The following is a 25,022-nucleotide window of genomic DNA, read 5'->3' as shown; positions in this document are numbered from 1 at the left end:
GATGTGTGTTGCTTTTTTTTTAATTTGACGTTCTTTAGCGCTCTGGAGACCGTTCAATACGTCTTCATTTGGTCTATGCTAAATGAGTAAGTGGGTAATATGTTGAACATTTCTTTACCTCTCATTCACATGGACTCAGCTAGTACGTTTGCTTGATTGGAATTTATGCTTCCTTATAAAAGTATATAGATTTTTTGAAAAACGGTTAAATATTGAAGGAAATGATTAGTTACTAAAAGAACTTCGTTTAGTCCTTAAAATTACTGAACTTGAAACAAAATGATAAAATCTGTTACAAGTATTTGACTTGAATTTTCCAAGAAGTACATTGTTTAGAGCTGAAACTTGATAGGTGGTTCTGTATGTTCTCACCATTAGACAGAAATCATTGTGAAATAGTAGAGCTGAAACTTGATAGGTTGTATGTTCTCACCATTAGACAGAAATCATCGTGAAAGATTTACGCGCTTAATGAGCTTGACCACAACACTTGTATTTTCTAAAGATCTTTTGAAGTATTGAAGCCGCATAGCTTAATATGCTATCTCGTTGCTATCCTTTCCAGTTGATACTCAGTTTTTGCGCGTTTCTAAACTTTAGCATTATACAATAAACTGTGTAGAATTGTGCTATTATGAAGCAATTGCACGTGACTGACTGCTTAGGCTGCAAACCATCATATTAGTTATACGGGGAAAAAAAGATACCGCGTCTTTAATAGCAATATTTGAATGCAGTGTAATGCTCAATGGCGAGTTTAACCAGCCAGCTGAAGCATCAGTAATTTGATCTTTAAAATCGCAAAGATGGCAGTTATTAGATTTATATGTAGAAATACAAGGTTTGACGCCAATCTATGGCATCAAAATATGACTTAGTCACTGACAAACTAACTTATTCTGAGAGAAACAGACCAAAGTATCCCCTTTAACCAGCACACTTTTCAAAATTACTAAATGCACATGTAAGACATTCTCCTGACAACTAATTTCCTAGTTAATGTGAGTTAAATATAATTTTGTACAGAAAATGAGAGACAGGTCTCATTTTGTTCTATCTGATTGAACGGGTAAAAGAAATGTGTATGTCTTATTTGAGAGGACCTTTAGGAAACGCAAAATATACTGACGGTATTAAATGTTTGTTTAAGGATAATACACGTTGTTTTTTGTTGTTTTTTTTCTTTGTTTTTTTTTTTTTTTTGTACGAATGTTTGCAGTAGTTTGACGGATTCTTGGTGACTGAGACGTATAATATTAAGTACCATTCTGTTGTTCTTAGAAACGTTAAACATACTCAGTCACACAAATTGCATGCGAGTCAGTACATTCATGAACATTTAACTAACGTCCGGTTCAATGGCGAGTGAACAGAGGGAGTAAGCGAACCACGAATATGCGGCGCAAGAATAAATGTATGGTCCTGACACAGCTTTTCAAAAATAAAATATTGTTTACAGCATGTGAATTGCCTGTAAAATACACGAATTTTCTTCTTCTTGGAAGTTATAAAAGAACGTAACAGGATATATGTTCTTTGTTACGCTATGTAAGTCTAATACATGACAATATATTTGTGCAGCTTTACGCCTGTAATAACAATATCCAATTATAATATTTACCTGCCAGACTTAATTTTCCCAGTTCATTTCCACTTCCAAATCATTAAGTACGTGTGTAAAGTAGTATTTTGTCTCATAGACTTAGTTATGCCCTTATTTTAATAATATATAGTAATACCAATATGCTTTGTTTTACAGCTTTTAATCGTCTATCACATGTTTCTCCATAGGTCTTACAGAATGCCCTGTGACTTTTCCTCAATTATAATGGTGTACTTTCATTACAGACAAGGAGGCAGTTAATTATCTCTTCTTGAAACTATTGCAGTCCAAATTCTTTTTTTGTTCATGAAATGTTTATCGATCGAGACAATACGTATATCTGTAACTGATTTTTATTTGCCTGTGACTTATCAAATTTTTGTCGTATTTTTATGTATTTGTAAAACGCCATTGAATATGTTTTCCGTAAAAATAGGCGTTTAATCAAATAGAACAGTTTCAGTTTCAGTTTAAAGCATAATTAGTCGGGGTATATAACACTACTAAAAGTATCAATTGAAATATATGGCACTACTAATAGTCTTCTTATGGCATCATGAGACGTTGAATAAAACATTATAACTTGAGACAACGGAGATAACAGCTGGCTGATTTGTTTCGTTTGTCAGAGTTTTATTTCGACCATACCCAATTAAAAAAAAGAACATTATCTTTGAATATTCAAGGATAGAGTTGTACCACATTATTGCTACATTATGATTACATAAAACAGAAGTTTGACGTTGTTCGTATGTCTGAATCATGTTAAAATTGAGTAAAAGATATACGAGGTCTACCGTGTGGGCGGCTGCATTCTTTGAACATGGCTTTCCATGTAAGGCCGTACCGTTTTCCTTGTTTTTCATTTTATTGAGTTTAGGCTTTTTAGTGTCAGGCCACTTACGATGAATACGAATTTTGTTTTTATGTATCCCATGAGAGTCTGGTTGATCAAATAATATCAAAGATGCATTATTTCTTTTTTTTGTATGTGTAAACGCATTATACTGTTGAGTGACTCTGTTTGTCACATACCTTGATATTATACTGAGAGTTTTGCAAGAAAAATATTAATAATGATATTTTTGTAGGTGATACAAAAAACATGATGGTTCTTCAAAGGTTTTTGTCACGTGAACTTTACCTTCCAGTGTCCAAGAATACGAAAGAGATTGCCCTTTAAAGAATTGTTTAATTACACTGAACTTATAGACAGACAAAACGGTAGAGTACGTACATGTAATTGCATTCAAATGGTTCAGATGTTCGTTCTAAAATTAGGTTTGTTTTATTTCGCCGTATTTATCAGTGCTTTGTCAGTTAATGTAGTGCATCTAAGCTCTTTTTTTTACTAGCATCTTTTCTGTTGAGTATATAGTTGCCAACTGTATGTAGAAGAAGTAGACTATAAAGAAAACGTCTTTGAACTGCTCTCGCCTCCATGGAAGGTTCATTGACCGGTTATAAATAACAGTTGTCTCGTAGATGACATCTACTTTCAAATTTTAGTTATTTATTACATCAATTTCTGAATCTTAACACTTGCGCACCCAATTTTTTGCTGTAAATTTGATCTATTTGTCTGCTCTAAAACAGTTTATTCACCCAATGTAAAGAAAGCCAAGGGATTTGTGCATGATTTTTTGCTAAAATGAAAAGACTTCTGCTTACAGAACTATAGAAGAGGAAAATCTGGCATTTACAACCACTACAAAACTTATCATAGGAGAAAATATACTTTTTACGGTGTGCCTTGGGAGAATGTTATCTTAATAATCTACAAAAAAATAAAGGTTGGCCCTCGTAAAGAATTATAGTTAACGTGGTTATTATTTTTACATTGAGCATTAAACATGTTTGGTAAAGGATACTGTTGTTCAGTTTCTCCATTTATAATTGTTTCAACAGTTTATATAAATATAGAGCACTAACACAAACTGGTTTTACATCAATGTTCCCATTTTCCGTTTTGTCTATTGAAGGATAGCTTACTGGCTTAGAGATCAAGATCTATAACGTTTTTGTTCACTTGACACATAATTCCCGCCGCAATGGTGAGAAGAGAAGCGGGTTTCTCTTTTAACAATGAACGCTAAGCAAGAGAGCTAGTGATGCCATTTTCTACTTCTTAGGTATAAAGCGACACGGGATTGAACACATAACTTTCACCTTAACTGGCGTTATGTGTCGTAATGGATTTGCATTTGCTATTGTTTTGCGTAGTTGAGTAGCATGCTTCCGATTGATCTTCTATAAACTGTCACTCTTAAAGTCATTTATAGTGACCGTAAAAAGTTAAAACATATTCTCATTCTTGGACTCAGAATGTTTATGCTTTCTAGTCCTTTAGGATTATGGAATCCATTTGATAAACCTTTGTTATGCAATTCCGCTTATTATAATAATAAGGTGGTGCTAGGCGACGTGAGGGGTGTTGCTGATCTCATTAGTTCACATGAACAGATTCAGTCTATTTTAACGAATAAATACAAAAGTCTTGGCTGAAGGCACACATTATTCTGTGTACTCCCTTTTGCAAAACATGAAAGCATAATCAAGAACAAGTGCACTAAACTGAAACAAATTTCCCAAATAAAAAACTAATTGAATTGCAGTAAACTATATAACAGTTTTTGTATAACAAATATTTCATTTTATATAAAATTAATATGTTATTAATAACCAAACGTTCCCAGCTGAGTTTGAAAGCAACATCGTGTTAAGTACTAACTTGTCAGGAAATTAAAATGTTAATGTTTCACGATTCGAGAAATACGACCTAAAAGTCATACTTAATCGATTCAAACCCGTATAAAACATACGCAAGTATTCAATTACAATTCTGCGACATTAACTGTATACACCGATAGCGTTAAAGTAATTAAATGCTGTTCGAATTTTACCAGCACTGTAGAAATACAGCGCTCTTATCTTGACGTAAATTTTCATCAAAACATTTATAACAAAAAAAAAAACGTCGATAGGTTTAGGTAATGATAATAGCATTCAAATCGGCACAGTAAAAAAATGTAGACCAAGTTTCTATCATACTGAAATGACATGATTTCAGTTAAGTGGGTATGAAATCAGTGTTAGACAATACCTCTTTTATCTTCCACAGTGGCGTAACTAATTGTTTTTCAAAGAAATTTAATTGACAGAGAAATCTTCTAAAATGTTTTTCAACCCCCAGTTGAAATAAACTATTGCGATTTCTATTGCACTTTAAAACGTTAAAAAATTAACATATTTTGGTTTGGAACCATCTCTTACATATCTTTAATGATTTTTAGGCCCATCGTATGGCAAGTGTTATCCCCATGAGTCTCATTAAGCGACTTCTTGTATATTGAACTCTTTCTTTCTCGGCACAACCTAGATTAATGTTGTCATGTTATTTCTATTTTTCCCCCCAGGACAAGCTCTTGACAAAATTAGATTAATTCCTCCGCGTTCGAAGTGATAAAATAAGTAAGTAGAGTGGAAGATCAACACAGGAAACAGCATGCATAGCAATGCTTTACAATCTTACATGTACGTAAACAATATCCCGATACCATATTTATTTAGTAATACCAGGGTGAACAGTAACCGTTGCATTTAAATACCAAAACAACAATACAGAAAACGTACACGTATGTATTTTCATACTCAAAATGTTTTTAATTCGTGGTAGCTGAACACAAATATTGTAGACAACAAAATGTTTGTTTTGATTTTTTATTCTAATGAAAGCGATGACAGTTGGCATATGAGCCGTGCCATGAGAAAATCAACATAGTGGGTTTGCGACCAGCATGGATCCAGACCAGCCTGCGCATCCGCGCAGTCTGGTCAGGATCCATGCTGTTCGCTAATGGCTTCTCTAGTTGCAGTAGGCTTTAAAAGCGAACAGCATGGATCCTGACCAGACTGCGGTCGCACACCCACTATGTTGGTTTTCTCATGGCGCGGCTCATATATTCACGTCTCTGAATTACTATGATTTGTGTATGTTTTACAGTAAAATTATATAATGATGTGACAATAATGCGTCTGAATCACAGACCAAAGTATGTAAAATGTGACGATCAATCGAGCAGGGTGAAATCCAGTATAATCATGTCTAAATAAGGTATTTGTTTTCTCCCTTTCCTTGTGCCCTCCATGTCAGAGTTGTTTAGCTCTTTGACTTCGAATCACTTGCCCCTATCCAAATCGGGTTCCAAACCTCGCCCGGGGATGTAGAATTCTTCATATGAGGATGCCATCAAGTTGGCTTACGGAAGGTTGGTGGTTCTATCTAGGTGCCTGCCCGTGAATTGCACGGTGGAGCTTTTGGGCATTTCCTAAACAACCAAAAGTGATCTATATGCGGTATTATTATCTATCTATCTGTCTTTTGATTAATGTCAACACCAGTGTCATAAAAATGAGGTGCACATTGACTTGTTAGTAAAGGTGTAAAATATGGAAGGTTGATTGATCAAAGATTGGGTATATGGGTAAGCAAAAGACCAAGTTTATAAGATACAAACTTTGCTTTTTCTGGTCTGATATAGGATAGCTACAATAGACGCCTTGAAATCATAAAGGTCGGAAATGGTAACTCGATTGGCAGGCAGGCTATTCTATAATAAATCTAAGTGAGGAAATGAGAATATATGGCAACCAGATGTGTTCCTGCTGAAGCTAAGTGGTTGCATTTTGCTGATTAATCAGTGTGACTTAAGAATGTAAGCAAGGCCATTAACAGCAACAAGTTGATGGTAGATTTTGGGATACTTTTTAAGACGGAAATCCATTAGAACGCCGTACAATTGCATGAAAAAGGGAAGACATTTCTTGGGATCGACAAAATAGCACGATATTAAAACATTTCTATTTTATGGTGTTTACCTGTTATATGGATGCAGTGGTAGATGTATATCCCAGCTTAATTTAGACGCATAAAGTTTAATATGCAGTGGTTTTTACTTGCTCGTTATTCGATGTTCCTTTTCATAAACCTAATAATTTTTTTAGGATATTCTAGTGTAATGCGTGTTCCAAGTAAGATCTGTATTATGTCAAAGCTATGAAAATGATTCTATGGTTTGGCCGCGGAAGGGATATTCATTTCCAATAACATCTTTACTATTTTTGCGATTCGCAGTACCTGACATTTGAGAGATTACACTCCACGTTCCTCTCATTTCCAGTATTTCTAACATACCATACTGAGAATAACTTGAAGGGGTTTTCTGTCATGAGAAGAGATCATTTGTTGGTAGACTATCGTACAGTCGGCAAATAGTCTGAATATTACTGAATGAATTACGCTAGAAGCGCTTTCATTTGTATTCAAATAACGATAGTTTTCAGCGTTCGGAAGGTTGTTATGTTATATCTTAAATTTGTGCTTTTGTTTTATATTGCAAGGTTTGCGACTGAACTTTATAGCCAATCTTAGACAGAAATGAAACCAACCAATATTTTGTTTTAATCTTCTTTGAACTGATTCAAACACTTCCTCATTATCAAAGAGTGTTATGTAAATTATAACACTCTAGGGACAATATCTTCAAAATGGAAATGAAACCAACCAATATTATGTTTTAATCTTCTTTGAATTGATTCAAACACTTCCTCATTATCAAAGAGTGTTATGTAAATTATAACACTAGGACATTATCTTAAAATGGAAATGAACCAACCAATATATGTTTTAATTTTTGATTGTCAATACTTCTCATTATCAAGAGGTATTAATTATAACATTAGAACAATATCTCAAAAGGATGAAACCAACATATTTTATTCTTGATTGATACAAACACTCTCATTATAAAGGTGTTTGAATTAAATCTAGGGACATTCTTAATGATGACACAATTTTATTTCTTTGATTGATTCAATCTCTTTAAGGTGTTATGTAAATTTAATGAAATCTCATGGAAATGAACACATTATGTTTTAATTTCTTGAATGATAACATTCTCTATAAAGGTGTTATACACTTGGGACAATTTCAATGATGAACAACCAATATGTTATCTTGATGATCAACTTCCTCATTACAGAGTGTTAGTAAATTATACCTTAGGCGGTACTCATGGTTGTTGATACGTCGCTGCGTGTATTGTTTTGATTAATTATTCGAATGCAAAAGTTTATGTCATATTACTAATCCTTAATTAATATACTAAATGCAATGTAGCATGGAATAAGAGGATTAATAAACAGTAGAGGACATAATGAATACATCTGCTTTAAAAGGGAATTAATATCATCATGAAGAATAACATGGTATGGTAAACCACTTGGGCATTTAACTTAGGTGTGTATTATGCATAGCAAGCATTCTTTGAATACTGCACTTGCGAAACATCTTTTCTCTAATATGTGAAAAAATGTAACAAAAATTACCTCATAGCATTTGCTTTTGAGAGCAATTCGTGTTTTTATTATAATAATTACATATATTGCTGCAAACATTTTGCTTTATCTCGGATCATATTGTCTTATTCTAGTATATACGTTAGAACAAGTGTTTGACAGAAGAAAAAAAATGAAAATAAAGTATTTAGTTTTCCTTTGATATTACATTACTCCGAAAGTAATCCCGGTTGACTTAAATTATTAAAACGGTATGAATGTAAGAACCAGATTGAATAAATATTAGTCTTCTGAAATATTCAAAGATTAAACTGTCATAAATAGAGCAACCTGATATTCCATTTGTCCACTGACAGAACAAGTGCTTCCATCACAAACGTAATATTATTTACTATAAACATAACGTCAAAGATATCGCCCGTGTACCAAATAATTTTTACTGTCAGACCCTTATTTTAAAAATTATACTAACAGTAAGTGTTATTAAGTACGTAGAATTTTATTTTTACCAAGTTTCTTGAGATACTTAAGAAATAATAAATATGTGCCTATATTTTATCAGTTAATAAAATATGGGCAGGAGTTCGGATGCGTAATAATTAAATCACGAGTGCGTAGCACGAGTGATTTAATATTCGCGTCCGAACGACTGCCCATATTTTATTAACTGATAAAATTATTGGAACATATTTATTATTTCGATTCTAACCACGCAAATTCTTCGCATTTTACAGCACTATATTTTAGCGCGATATGTCATTCGGTTGGCCATATGCTATTATAAAAACCTCCCCACGAATGGAAAGCGTTACATCAAACGGAAATTTCCGATATTCAATAAATTTTAATTAAATTATTAAGTAGTTATTGCCGTGAAAATGTTATTTTTAATAACATCTAAGGTCGGATATAGAAATCAGAGATAAATACTTAATGCAGAGTTTATATATGCAGTTTCTAAAAATAGTACACGTCACCTACATGATGGCACTGAAACATACACGCTAGGACATTGCGGCGGCATATAAACACGTAAACACTTGAGTCTGGAAGATTGGAACATGAATTATGATTTATTTACTGTCAAAGTAGAATCTAGTTGACATTTGTGGTGCCTAGCTACAACGCAGGAATTGTACACTACACACACGACCATACATAGATGCACTGGTGTTGAAGTTGAAACTTACCGGGCTGAAACATTTTCTTACGGTAAAAATATCAACAAATAAATTCATCAGTTAGAAATTGTTTGTTTCAGAAAATTTGATGTACTTTTTATTACTACTAGCACTGAAAAATCGAATATTAAGTCGGTATTATACTGTATATAATGGAAGCAGAGTAGAATCTCACAGTCATGTTACAATCGTAGGGCGGAATGGAAGAGCTATATTTTATCGTAGATTCATGTATAGGCGAATTCACTATATGTTTATATTGCAGCTGCTGCGGATCGTGTTAGAATTTACAGTAAATGCATATTACTGTATGGCATAATGTCGCGAAACCAATCGTCGAGGTTCAGTTTAATATCAGTCGTTCAAAACGCCATGTAAACTTGTCTAACAATTACGTTGGTCATTTCTAACAAGTAATGATCCTACTTGGGCCATAAAATAACTTTTTTTATGTGTTTTGGTGTGTAAAATGCAGGACACAAATTATTTGATAAATACAAGCTGCCTCCACATTAAAAGAAATGTAACATCACATTTAAGTTATAAGCAAGAGTACACTGTATCTATAATCAGTCTCGCTGATATGAAACAAGAACAACTTTCCAGGATCGCAAACTTGTATTACAGCCCTTTCCTGAGAGTAAAGTATCATGTAAACAGTTATAAAAATTTAATAGGATCAGAACGAGAGAACATTGCTGTTTACTCGTCTATTCTTATTTGCGCTGAACGAGGGCAAAACTTTATTTAGCAATGACTAATAGTTGATGATTACTTACAACATGCATCTTTTGAAAAAAGAATTTAGTTTGAAAAAGTTTAGAATTTCAATCGGGCTTAAGAACAGAATTGCTCATTATTTTGCATGGTTATAAGTTATCAGTTTCTATTTAGTGTGTGGTAGTGCAATTGTAAGCCTGTAAAGATTTTGTAATTATTTTGATTGAACATTACTATATTTCTACTAAATACATCAGTTGATACTTTTTTAAATATACAACGCACCCAGATAAATAATAGCAGTGTGGCTCAGTTTGATTTAGTCTGTTCATCAGAGGTAAGGAAATATGCAACGACCCTCATGCCCGCTCCGGCTTAAGAAGAATTCTATTATAGTAAAACGATCGAAAAGGACTGGAAAATATAATTCTACTTAGTGACAGCGAAATATGTCGTTAGTTTCATACTTATAGTATATGGCGGACTTCCGTGGTCGAGTTGTTAAGTTATTTGGCTGTATACAACTTGTTCCCCATGGCCGTGGGTTCGAGACCTTATCATTATTATTATAGCACATTTATTTAGCACTCTTTTCATACAAAACATGTGCGTTCAAAAGTGCTTTACAAGGACATTGGTAAAAGATTAAAAAGAATAGTAATCTCTTGTGGTGTAGAACTATTTCATGTAAGGATGCAATCCATCTGTTTTACAGAAGGCAACTGGTTCTACCAAGATGCTAGCCTGTTTCTAAAATAATGCTGCATCTTCCTCTACCAGCATAATCTGGTAAGCCACAAAATGCCCCAAAATTTTGTCAGCTTTACATAACACTAAATATAGCAAATAAACAAACACAATATTAGTTTCCGAGACTGCAAATGTGCAAATTATACTCTATTGTGCTGTTATAACTAATGCTTTTTTACAATTTCTTAATAGTATGTTGATCGTGCTGTATAATCTTTTCATCATTGATTTACTTACTCCACGATGCGATGCTGTATGGGTTTAAAGCAAGAACGTCTGCAATAATTGCCAGTGGTAAAATAATCAGTCAGTTTTGAACATTAACCGTATTTTCGCATAATATGTTTACATTGTCCGTGAATATAATGTCATTTGACTCATCTATTGATCTATTTTATTCATTCCGCTAATGACATGATACATATCTGTTAAAAAGGCACGCTTGATAAATATGATAGCTGATTTCCATCAAATATTCTAATGGAAGTCTCACCCTGATAAATAGTCAGACACAGCACTAATATCCGGTCTTTTCTCTCTACGGAATTATCCTACATACTCTACACGAGTACAATGGACATAATTAGCGTTTGAATTCTGTTCATGATCAAAATAAAATGAAACTAATTCAATATTTAGAACTAGTATTTCGTAGGGCTCTTCAATGTGTTTCTCTATTTGCTCTGCATTCTACACAGACAATAAGCGCATGCGCATATGGTACTTTTTGTTTGATTTTTATCTATTTATACAAGAGCTTTTTTATGGAATTGAATCTTATTCCTTTATTGCCATGATTTGTGTTAAGGATTCGCTTTTGGAGATGACTTTTATTACCTTCGTCCTGTGACTTTTGAATACCTTAGGGTTGGAAGTAGGTTTGGAGTGCGATATTCACCAGTTTAGGCTCACCGGTTATGTTTTTGTTCCTGGCGATGCACAATATGCTCTTTGTTCTTACCGTTTTATTGATTTATTTTGTCTATGTAAATATAATTAATTTAGGCATACACTGCTATTGGATCTTAGTCTTTGTTGGTTGTTTGTGGTCCGCAACACAACGCTGACTGCCAGTTCTGCATTTTTTCGGCTTACTTAGGTTAGAACGTAAGGCTTCTCTCTCCGCTGGATAGATGCTGAGCAAATGATCGCCAGACGGCCGTACGCCTTAAAACGATTATCCCCTTTAGGGCAATAATGTCAAAGATGGCGAGAAGCAACCACGTATAATTGTCTTTGATATGAATATAAGAGGGAGACCCAGATTGGACTGACTTTTTATCGGTTTGACTTTATTTGGACCAGGCTATTAGATGAGTCTTGTCGTTTGCGCTACGTCATGAAAGGCGAGGTTTTTATACAGTATTTTTGACAGAAGTTTAGATCTCTTAACTTGTTAACACGTTGGAATTCACATTTATGAATTAATTTTTGCATTTAAAACTAAACTGATTGAACATTTTCAAATAGCAGAGTCATTGGCATCGGCGTCTGCGTCACAAAAGTTTTGCATACAAGCAGGTTGGACCGAATGCCTTCGAACTTCACACAAATCTTTGGCATTATGAGATGACCTCACAGGGCAAGGTACATTATTCTGTCTGATATTTTGTAAAAGCTTCTGCACGTAAGTAAGTAAGTCGCACAATCTACTTGGTCGAATTCTATCAAACGCAATAATTGTCTTTGAAATCATAAGTTGGCTTAACAAAACTCCCGTTTATTTTTCACAGTTATGCCAGTTTCCATGTAAGGCTTTTGTATGTTTGTTTTAAAATGTTTTAACAGTTAACCTTTTAAGTCTAATAACATGCATCTGCTAATACGCTGCACTTGATGAATAATGCGTACTCCCGTCGAAATGCACTGTACCTGATTTCCCAAAAGTACAATGTCAATACGAAACAAAAGGCGAATCTTTGCATAACTCACGTGATTAATTGATGCTAAATAGTCGCTGAATTTCATTATACCGATATAATATAAATATTGCATTCCTGAGAGGGTGATATGAAAAATGTTCACCGCGAGATATATGAATATTGACCGAGGCGCCTCGGTCAATATTCATATATCTCGCGGTGAACATTTTTCATATCACCCTCTCAGGAATGCAATATTTATTTTATTATACCGAAAGCTTATACGGGTCAAAGCATTTACTGGAAAATCAACATAATAATTTATTTAACATTAAAAAGTAATTACTAACCAAATAATGAAGACAGAATTAAAGAGTCTTTACTTGTTAGCACTCATAATTTGTGGCGACTTTGCTGTGTAATAAGACTTTTTTGATAGATTTAGTCGAGACGTTTACATATCGCTGACCCCTATATTTATTCTAATATTTCAACATTGCGTCAATCAGTAGCATTCGAAAAGCGGCGATAACTTTTTTTTTTCTAAACGAAACATATAAGTGTGAGCACTCATTTTCTTAGTTAGATCATTTCCAAACTTACTGTGGTAGTTTCAATTCAATATTTGATGAAAAATTGTTTTCGAAATATTTTGCACGTATCAAAAAAAAAAGAAAATTTGGCCGTGTTCGCACATGCAAGAGATCCAGAAAAGGGTAATTTAATCCTAACGCATAATTATATAAGCGCCTCGTCTGAAAATTTATCGACTCAGTCTTTTAATCAATGCGGAAGTATCAATCTCCCAACGGGTGATATGAAAAAATAATATCACATGCGCAGAAAAACAAAATAACACTGTTGCGCATGTGATATGAAATTATGGATCATATCACCTGCGCAGAAATTGAAAATAACGATTTTGCGCCTGTGATATAAAATCACTGGGGAATATGATATATTATTCAAGTTAAACTAATGGGAAATTTGCATTGGACATTTATGTGAGGTATAATAAATGAAATTAATAATAAAGGATTATATTTGTTGTCAGTTGTTGAGTTTAAATGTATTACATGGATTATTTTAAGTTTTAATATACTTTTCTAATACTTCGAAATAAATTGCTTACAAATATTTCAGAGCGATAACCTAAAATAAGATATAGTGAAAGTTAAGAAAAGCTCATTTAAGTAATATAATTTGAAGTTATGTTTCATCTATTTAAGCTGTATTATGGTATGGCAGTGATGCTAGTCAAACATACAGTATAACTTCGTTCTCTTGAACTCGGATAATTCAAATACCACATTTTGCTCAAACTCATCATCAGGGCCCGGCATCCCTACATAATATATCTTGTTCGATGGCTCGAACTAACGATAACTCGAATACATTCTGCCTGTCCCATTGAGTTCGAGCAATTGTGGTTCGGCTGTATTTGTTTAAATTTGCTTTGATTAAACGAATGTTCAACTTTTGTTGGAATGAGCTAATCTGCAAATGTATGATAAAACTTGTGTATCTATAGAATATACATGTATGCAGAAACGTCTAGGGTATTTGAATGTTTTGTTCAGTATCATACAAGAACTGCATATTTGGTAATCCGTCTGCCTTTCGAGTATTTAATTATGACGTGAAATAATTCATTCTTAAAAGCTATTTTGTAAACCCCAGATTGTCTTTATGTAGAAATCAGATAATACATGCACAATTCTGCGCAAACATTGCAAAAAATACACTGTCTATTAACATGTCGTCCAACGTAACGCGAGATTGCAAAACACTCGGTGAGAGTGACTGCTACATACGAATGTCTTGTAAAAAATGTAATTAAAAAGTAAAATTCAGCTGTCCTCGCGTAATTGCGTAAATGTGGTGGCTTATTCAAATAGAAACTTTAAGTTTGAATTTTATCGGCATGTATAATACATGTCATTTGCTTTTGCTACCAATAGGGACATATTTTAATGACTGTTTCTTATCAGCTTAAGTGTCATACTGGGACTACTTGTATCTTGTCACCAAGGAACAAAACAAATTATTGTTGTCATTTTATTTCTATTCTCCCAACCAAGGTAGTCACTTGACAAAATTAGATATATTTTGTCTCGTTAGACCTTATAAAATATATAGATAGGCTTAGCAACATAGACCTTAGGCAAAAGAAAAACGATACACAACCATAGTAAAAGTACTCTACGTCTTAAATAATCACGCTGGTAATAAATTATGAGCCTAACTGTTTCCTCTTTGAATTTAAGTTTTAAGGCAAAATGAAGATAGAAGTGGTGGCAGTTTTCTCATTTTCCCTGGCGTTTGATTACTATAGTTTTCAATAATCTATATTATATATTAGAGTACATTAAAATGACCTCAAATTATGAAGAAAGTGGACAGTATGATGAAAAATGATACTGTACGTTGTTGGCCTATTTTCAGTGGTGTATTTGACGACTGTCTTGCATGGACCTTAGGTACACATTGGGCACTGATCGAGATATTTTTAGTGTCTTTAACTGCACAAAATAAACAGACAGATGGGGGAATATCTTTTCTGAGAAACGTTTACTACATTTCAGTATATTATGCTAATTGAAAAGTGTATCAAATATTGTTTTAATACAAACATAGGTAAAAGTCTACGTTTCCTTTTCTTGAAATTTCTGAGAAAAAAATTATACAAAGTTACTTTATCATGAAACTGTCTTAATAAAATAGTTTAGTACTAAACCGCTTGGGCAATATGTAGAGGGTCCTAACTGAGAAAATGCTTCCGAGTTTCCAGGACTATCCATAAAATCCTGCAGCATTAATTGTTTCCATCGTCATTAAATGAAAATTAGAATTTGATGATCAATAAATCTTGATCTTTTTGTCTTTATTTAAATCGTGCAATTAAATAGCTTAAATGCTGTAAGAGCCGACTTTGTATCATGGAAGAAGAAATTAAATTATTTATATGTGGTATTATTACTAGGTAAAAGACAAATGACCTCAGGAAAAGTATCTGACGTTTGATTATTGCTTTTTGTCTTCCCCTTGTATACGTGATTTCGGATATGTGTAAATAAGTAAACTGAAATTCATTAACATGCAAATAGTGCAACATTAACTTACACCAATTAACTAATGTCTAAATCTGACAGGTTTTGTAAACAGATATTGAGTATACATTAGAAATGCAAATAAAGCAGTTTTCTCAGATGGTGATTGTGTGATTTTTGTAAGTATTCACGTGAATTTGATTCAGAGGCTTTTTTTCTGAAGACTACACTTTGAATTGTTAGGTTCTGTTCATACTGATTGATTCCTGTTTCAAATCGCACCATTGATCATAGTTTTAGATTTAATCTAACTACCCAGAATAGCTCCTACAGTACTCTTACAGAACATGTCGTTGTCTTATCTATAATAAAGAAACAATATAATTATAATTTTTAATTTATACGCATTTTTAGTGGTTTGTCATGCTATATTTAGCATTATTTGAATATTGGAACTAAAATAAACACGTAATGAAGAATTGTCAACAGATTGCTAAAAAGTTGGGTTTTTTTATTTCGTCACGGACAGAATGAAGAAAAATGTATTGTTCCACTTGAATTAACTCTTAATTGTCCTCGAAGTTTGAATAAATAACCATAATACATGTGTATGTTCCGAGATAATATGTGTACAAGTGGTGCTCTCTATTATACCATTCAGTGTCAAATTACTATGTAGTAAGTATATAATTTTACGTTATCCATTCAAATGCTTTGCGATCCAAGGAAAGTATTGATATTAATAAAATCTAGAACAAGTTATTTCTGAAGAACCCGAGCATCATATTAACGTGTTTGTTTTGGGTTTAACGCCGTGTTTCAACAGTACTTCAGTTATGTAACGGCGGGCAGTGAACCTAACCAGTGTTCTCCGCAAGTAACTGCCAACGTCCACACACGATTCAGAGGTGGGGACGAGTGATTTCAGACACATTGTCCACGGAGAACATAAGCCTCGCCCGTTGATCGAACTCACGACCCCGCGATCCGTAGATCTGCGCTCTCCCTTTTGGGCTAAGCGGGTTCGTTTTGACTGAGTCTGTTCATGCGATGTAATGTAATAAACTATAAAACACCCCTCACGCCAAATGGAATCACTGGTCGTGGTAAAATAATCAGCAAGATAATCATCAAAACCTCCATGAGGTCGTTTCAAAATTAAATAAATCCTATTGCTATATATGAGGTCGTTTGCTATATATGAGGTCGTTACACTGGGTGTATTCTCATTAGACACATCTGCTGATCTATTGTTTCATCCTACCAGTTTAAAAGACACGCAAGATAGCTATGATAGCTGATTTCCATCAAATTCATGATAAAATAGTCACACTAGCACTACTATCTGATCGTATTTCTCTGTGGAATCATCGTATTTATATGATATAATTCCTTTTTGTACTTAAGCTTCGCCCAGAGGTAAAGATAATACGATTTGTTGTAAATATTTTATTTGCCCTCTCTCTAGTTACAATAAAAGTAATCAATACAAAACCAATAAATTCATTCAGGAAAGCTACCGTTGTCATAACTGTGAATTTATTTTTATTAAACTTTAACATCGTTATTTATATTTGTCATTTTAAATTTCACCGTAATTTCAAGAAGCTTATGCAACAAAAAATATCAAACCTGAACTTTATGGGGGTGTTTTGTACATGTTTTTTCTGTTCTTCTGTTCAACCCTTTCGCTTTTGAACACAACTGTCGTGTTTGAGTATACTGGTGGTAGGCTCTTAAATCTCACTTGGTACGAACTGCATCGATCCTCTTGTCTGGTCCTGTAGGTATTCAAGTTTACATATGAGTTCTAAATTGCGAATTCTCCCCTTGGGAAAACTTCATGAACAATGACTTTGCATCGTGATGGTCTATAGATTCAGTATATATGTGTGCACAATTTACCTGATTTTACTCCATAGTGGAGTTTTGGCCACTGACTGTACGCAGTCGGTGCCACACTGTGTTCCTTTAATTGTTCGTTTGTTTTCAGCGTCAATATTTGAATTTGCCTCTGTATTTCTTTGTGTGTGTTGATCAAGTACATAACCATACATACGCTGCTATAACATTTCAGTTTAACGGGTCTGTGTCCTTAGAGTATGGCCTCCTCTGTTAGATACCTATCTGTGTCTATCTTGTTTCCACGTAGTATGCAATGTTCTTTTCATGCATCAGGCCTAATGGTATAAAGCTCCGCTCGATATACCGGTATGTAGCTGATAGCCATTACCTGAATTTAAATGGGATTCCTGTAATGATAGATTTTCAGACAAAGGCCCAAATAGGCGACCTCAGATCTTTCAGAATCCTTCAGTGTGAGATAATATTTTAGCAATATATGGGATAGATGAAATCATCATTTGTTTATCGGACTTTTACCTGTTTCCATTAATTTTAAATTTAAAACAAAGACAAAACCATGACATTTTGCAATGTTCATTATAACAAAACAAGAACAGTTATGTTTCTATTTTCAGTGTCAGAACATGGTCAGAAGATCTGAGCAGAAGGCTTGTTGACTTCAGCAAGATGGTGACTTCATTTACTGACATATCAGATGTAAGTACTGCGTTTTCATTGTTATTTTAATGGAATCGTAATACGAATTAAACTTTTCTTCATACTTGAGATAATGTGCTCACTGCTGTTAGAACATTCTTTGAACTAGTTCTAACAGATATTTAATATAAATGTATTTTGTATCATAGAACGCTATCAGGCAAAATAATATAAACATGGTTCGACTGAAGTTTTACCGTCTTGATAGCCTAGTGGTAGAGCGTCCGCTTCAAGTGCGGGAGGTCGTGGTTTCGATCCCTGGCGTCATACCAAAGACGTGTAAAATGGTACCAGCCGCACCCTTGTTTGGGGCTCAGCATGTGAAGGGAAACTAGCTTATCTTCTATCATACCATGGCGATGGATTCCATCAGGAATGAAGTGTCGAGGGTAATTAATATAAGTTGTAGAACTTGCTTTACAGTCTGCCTAAAATAAATTAGTATAAACTACTGAAGTTTTCCTTCATGCTCCTAGCTCTATTATGGAAATACATTGAATGGACTCAATGAAACCAAACTGACTACAAAAACAAGTCCACATACAGAGCGACTGTTTATAACTGTCACGTGGCACAAAATGTGTTGTTGTAAAAAATATTCAAATCTTCATGTGGATCTCTCGGTAGCCGAGAAAGGAGCTACTTGTAAAAAAAAAGAGGTGGAATGAAATCTTCTACAGCGTCTAGCGTCGACTTAAACGGAATTGAATTGTGTAAAAACCATGACCCCAAAAAGCTAGAAATGACTTAAAATATGGGCGGTCACAAAATTTACATGAGTTCATGATTTTCGATATGTTAAGGATTATTTTACATAAAATCCATTTGCGATGATGCAACCCGAATATGTTATGCTTGTTATTGTCATGCAATTGCAACGTGTCGATTAATCTTAGCAACTGACATCTCATAATAATTGATGTGCTGCGTTTGAAAATCTACATCTCTGGTTTAATGGATGAATCAGTCAACTGATTGGCTAGAACCTTTGCATATAGAACGTTAGTTAATGAAGGAGAATAGTGCATAGTTTCAAACGTAATTGCTATAAATTTCTTTCTAATATTATTTCCCGAAGAAAATTTCTTTCTCATTAAATCTGTTAATACAAGATTGTCAGAGTAGATAGTGCATCAATAATGTCTATCGAGCAACGATAAATCATCAAAAAAAATGTCTTGAAATTTAGTTTTTGCTATCATTATTTGCTGAATAATAATAATAGTATTTATTACAATGTACATATATTAAGATTCGTGTGTAATGTATTCACACTCTTTTGATCGCTTTGCTAGATATCATTTTAATGGTTTTACAGTAGAAGGTACATGACTGTGTACGTTGAAGTTGCTATCGTCCCTGCGTTCGACACGGGACAGTAAGATATGACACTGCAGAAAATGAAAATAATCAGTGATGTCATTTTCAGTCTTTATTACGCCAGAAGTCAATATTACTAATGATACTTCCTAAAAAGCTATTCTTCGTATCAGTTCAAAAGATGGATAAAATATATACATTTGCAGCAGAAGTCGCATGGCCTTTTTTAATGAAGTAATGCGCTTGTTGTTTTTCAGTTTGCCTCATTTTGCCATAAATTGGCAAGTTGTAATTATGTCGAGCTAATATGCAGAAAATCAATTGCATTACTATGAAAACTAATAAAGTAAGGTTTCCGACACACGTTTTAACATTATAAAGGTTTTGATAAATAGATGATTCCAATATGTAGGTTGGTATAGCATTATTTCTTAACTGAAAAACACGCTACTTTTACACATGAAATATTCATTAGTGTTTTATTTTCAATATGTATTTGACCCCGGGGTTTTTCATTAGAATGAGTGAATAGTTAATCAGCCTTAATTGAATAGAAGACAGATTGAGTTCTCAGACTACCAAATTACCATAAACCAATTAATGCCCTGTGAGTATTGACCGAGTGCTGGAAATGCCTAATTAATCACTTTCCCAAACAAAAAAACTGAACGAGATTATTAGGGATATCATGCTGTTGCAACAGTCCGCATTACGGTCAAGGCATGGATGATTGCAATTGTTTTAATATGCAATTAATTAATTGAAGAAAGCCAATGAGACTTTCGAAGAGATATTTTTTATAAAACAAGAAGGAAACAAGTCATTGCTACACATATTCGCTACTAAACATCTCTAGGTGACATAACTCAGTCTGCAACGCATGCATCACAAGCAACAAGGCTACTATTATGCTACAGCAAAACCGTAAATAACTTTCTTAATTTCTCATAACTTTCTGAAAGGACTGTTACAACCACATTTGTAATAAAAACCAGATTTGTAATAATTAAAAGTGGTTGCAAAGGTTCAACCACATTTGTAATAACCAGATTTGTAATAAAAATCGCAAACTTTTTTTTTCCAGAGATGTGTTTTTCCACGTGATATTCAAGCTCATGCATGCGTGTTTAAGCACGTGCAGGTCGAATTGAACTGTCCTGGGCCAATTAAGACTCCAAATGTTTTACCTGAAATCCTTGTTCATGGACATATTTTACTTAAGAAAATTATTACATTTCTCGTTTTTATTACAAAAGTGGTTGCAAAGGTTCAACCACATTTGTAATAACCAGATTTGTAATAAAAATTGCAAACTTTTTTTTCGGGAGGTGTGTTTTCCCACGTGATATTCAAGCTTATGCATGCGTTATTAAGCACGTGCTGGTCGAATTAAACTGTCATGGGTCATTTAAGACTCCAAATGTTTTACCTGAAATCCTTGTTCATGGACATATTTATTTCAGAAAATTATTACATCTCTCGTTTTTATTACAAAAGTGGTTGCAAAGGTTCAACCACATTTGTAATAACCAGATTTGTAATAAAAATCGCAAACTTTTCTTTTCCGGAGATGTGTTTTCCCACTTGATATTCAAGCTTATGCATGCGTTATTAAGCACGAGCAGGTCGAATTAAACGTCCTGAGTCATTTAAGACTCCAAATGTTTTACCTGAAATCCCTGTTCCTGGACATATTTTACTTTAAAAAATTATTACATTTCTCGTTTTTTATTACAAAAGGGTTGCAAAGGTTCAACCACATTTGTAATAACCAGATTTGTAATAAAAATCGCAAACACTTTTTTTGGGAGAGATGTGTTTTCCCACGTGATATTCAAGCTTATGCATGCGTTATTAAGCACGTGCAGGTCGAATTAAACTGTCCTGGGTCATTTAAGACTCCAAATGTTTTACTTGAAATCCTTGTTCATGGACATATTTTACTTTAAAACATTATTACATTTCTCGTTGTTATTACAAAAGTGGTTGCAAAGGTTCAACCACATTTGTAATAACCAGATTTGTAATAAAAATCGCAAACACTTTTTTTCGAGAGATGTGTATTCCCACGTGATATTCAAGCTTATACATGCGTTATTAAGCACGTGTAGGTCGAATTAAACTGTCCTGGGTCATTTTAGAACTCCAAATGTTTTACCTGAAATCCTTGTTCATGGACATAATTTTGTTACTTTAAAAAATTATTACATTTCTCGTTTTTATTACAAAAGTGGTTGCAAAGGTTCAGCCACATTTGTAATAACCAGATTTTTAATAAAAATCGCAAACACTTTTTTCGAGAGATGTGTTTTCCCCACGTGATATTCAAGCTTATGCATGCGTTATTAAGCACGTGCAGGTCGAACTAAACTGTCATGGGTCATTTAAGACTCCAAATGTTTTACCCGAAATCCTTGTTCATGGACATTTTTATTTCAGAAAATTATTACATTTCTCGTTTTTTATTACAAAAGTGGTTGCAAAGGTTCAACCACATTTGTAATAACCAGATTTGTAATAAAAATCGCAAACTTTTTTTTTCGGGAGATGTCTTTTCCACGTGACATTCAAGCTTATGCATGCGTTATTAAGCACGTGCAGGTCGAATTAAACGGGTCCTGGGTCATTTAAGACTCCAAATGTTTTACCTGAAATCCTTGTTCATGGACATATTTTATTTCAGAAAATTATTACATTTCTCATTTTTATTACAAAATTGGTTGCAAAGGTTCAACCACATTTGTAATAACCAGATTTGTAATAAAAACACAAACTTTTTTTTTTCGGGAGATGTATTTTCCCACGTGATATTCAAGCTTATTCATACTTTATTAAGCACGTGCAGGTCGAACTAAACTGTCATAGGTCATTTAAGACTCCAAATGTTTTACCCGAAATCCTTGTTCATGGACATATTTTATTTCAGAAATTTATTACATTTCTCGTTTTTATTACAAAAGTAGTTGCAAAGGTTCAACCACATTTGTAATAACCAGATTTGTAATAAAAATTGCAAACTTTTTTTTTCGGGAGATGTGTTTTCCCACGTGATATTCAAGCTTATGCATGCGTTATAAAGCACGAGCAGGTCGAATTAACTGTCCTGAGTCATTTAAGACTCCAAATGTTTTACCTGAAATCCTGTTCCTGGACATATTTTACTTTAAAAAATTATTACATTTCTCGTTTTTATTACAAAAGTGGTTGCAAAGGTTCAACCACATTTGTAATGACCAGATTTGTAATAAAAATCGCAAACACTTTTTTTCGAGAGATGTGTTTTCCCACGTGATATTCAAGCTAATGCATGCGTTATTAAGCACGTGCAGGTCGAATTAAACTGTCCTGGGTCATTTAAGACTCCAAATGTTTTACTTGAAATCCTTGTTCATGGACATATTTTACTTTAAAACATTATTACATTTCTCGTTGTTATTACAAAAGTGGTTGCAAAGGTTCAACCACATTTGTAAAAACCAGATTTGTAATAAAAATCGCAAACACTTTTTTTCGAGAGATGTGTTTTCCCACGTGATATTCAAGCTAATGCATGCGTTATTAAGCACGTGCAGGTCGAATTAACTGTCCTGGGTCTTTTAAGACTCCAAATGTTTTACTTGAAATCCTTGTTCATGGACATATTTTACTTTAAAACATTTACATTTCTCGTTGTTATTACAAAAGTGGTTGCAAAGGTTCAACCACATTTGTAAAAACCAGATTTGTAATAAAAATCGCAAACACTTTTTTTCGAGAGATGTGTTTTCCCACGTGATATTCAAGCTTATGCATGCGTTTTTAAGCACGTGCAGGTCGAATTAAACTGTCCTGAGTGATTTAAGACTCCAAATGTTTTACTTGAAATCCTTGTTCATGGACATATTTTACTTAAAAAAATTATTAATTTCTCGTTTTTATTACAAAAGTGGTTGCAAAGGTTCAACCACATTTGTAATAACCAGATTTGTAATAAAAATCGCAAACACTGTTTTTTTGAGAGATGTGTTTTCCCACGTGATATTCAAGCTTATGCATACTTTATTAAGCACGTGCAGGTTGAATTGAACTCTCTTGGGTCATTTAAGAAACTCGAAATGTATTACTTGAAATCTCAACCACATTTGTAATAACCAGATTTGTAATAAAAACATAAACTTTTCTTTTCCGGAGATGTGTTTTCCCACGTGATATTCAAGCATAGCATGCGTTATTAAGCACGTGCAGGTTGAATTGAACTCTCTTGGGTCATTTAAGAAACTCGAAATGTATTAATTGAAATCTCTGTATAAATATTTGTCCGAAAACACTGACCTGGCATTTTTAAAGGTTCTAGCTTGATGGAAGATGTCGGAAAATAGTTATGAATCTAATCGAGAAATTCTTACGTATATTATCTTTTCAAAAAACTTTTACTTGCCAAAAGGCCTGTAAACAAAAGCCATTCATCTCAGCGGGTTTTTAGTGGATTTTTATGTAAGCTAATTCGTAGCTATACGAGGGGCATTTCAAAAGTAATGCAACTGATTATCGTGGGGCCTCGCCTTGCACGGGATTTTCTTGAAAATTGTACCGATATAGCGAGACATCCATTCTCTACACAGATATACTAATTTACAGGTGTACACGCAGTATTATCGCTAATACAGTGATAAACGCAACATATAGTCATTGATACTATAGTAAAATGGTTGGCAAGAGAAGTGTAAAGGCAGCTGAAATTCGAGGTAATATAAAGACTCGATGCCAGCTTAGCGTATCAGCGAAGGAGATTTTTGACGAAATGTGTGTTGTTCATGGACAGAATGAAGTGTCGTATGCCACCGTCACGAGGTGGATTAAGAAGTTTAAAAGCGGTTTTGACTCTATTAATGATGCACCAAAATTGGGACGTCCTTGTAGTGCTACTTCTAACACTATGGTTAACAAAGTTTGTGATGTGGTTAAGTCTGACGCCAGACTAACTGTTCATCAGATAGCTAGTAGAGTTGGTGTTTCAGCCGCAAGCGTATTCCGCATTCTAAAACGTAATTTAAAAATGAGACGTATTACAGCTAGATGGATCCCTCATTTGTTGTCAGACAAGCAAAAGCATGTCCGACTTGAAACCGCCGGAAAACTGCTTAAAATGTTTCCAAAATATCAAAGAAAGCAGTTTTCTGACATTATTACTGGAGATGAGACATGGGTTCACTTTTTCGAGCCTACCAGAAAAATAAAAAACAAAATATGGGCTACCAAAAACTGTCGCCGCCCCGCAATTGCCAAAAGATTGATTAGTGCTAAGATAGCAATGTTTGTTATTTTCTTTGATATACGTGGCCCTATTATGGCAACTGGTTGTACCAAATAGAAAATCTGTGACTGGTATACTTTATAAAGAAAAAGTGTTGAAGAAACTTAAAAAACAATGTTTCAAACGTCGTCCACACACTGGCTTTAAGCACCTATCCTTGTTGCATGACAACGCCCCTGCGCATGAGCCTGCTATTGTGACCTCGTTTTTGAACAAGGAAAGGGTTCGAGTTCTTCCACATGCACCATATTCCCCAGACCTAGCCCCGTGTGACTATTTCTTGTTCCCTAAATTGAAAAAAACATTTAGCTGGGAGACGGTATA

At 33.9% G+C, this 25,022-nt stretch overlaps 1 protein-coding gene across 2 annotated transcripts in view; it reads left to right on the top strand.

Annotated features, from left to right (window-relative positions):
- LOC123538311 (voltage-dependent calcium channel subunit alpha-2/delta-3-like) overlaps window positions 1-25,022 on the top strand; it is a 238,739-nt gene that overhangs the window by 158,665 nt on the left and 55,052 nt on the right. For both annotated transcript variants that reach the window (XM_053529939.1, XM_053529940.1), the window contains exon 2: window positions 18,004-18,085. In XM_053529939.1, the coding sequence (XP_053385914.1) occupies window positions 18,004-18,085 (82 nt within the window). The remainder of the gene's footprint in view (window positions 1-18,003; window positions 18,086-25,022) is intronic.

Source organism: Mercenaria mercenaria, chromosome 18, assembly GCF_021730395.1.
Source record: "Mercenaria mercenaria strain notata chromosome 18, MADL_Memer_1, whole genome shotgun sequence".
NCBI lineage: Eukaryota > Metazoa > Mollusca > Bivalvia > Venerida > Veneridae > Mercenaria > Mercenaria mercenaria.
This window is presented reverse-complemented; position numbering and strand designations above follow the sequence as displayed.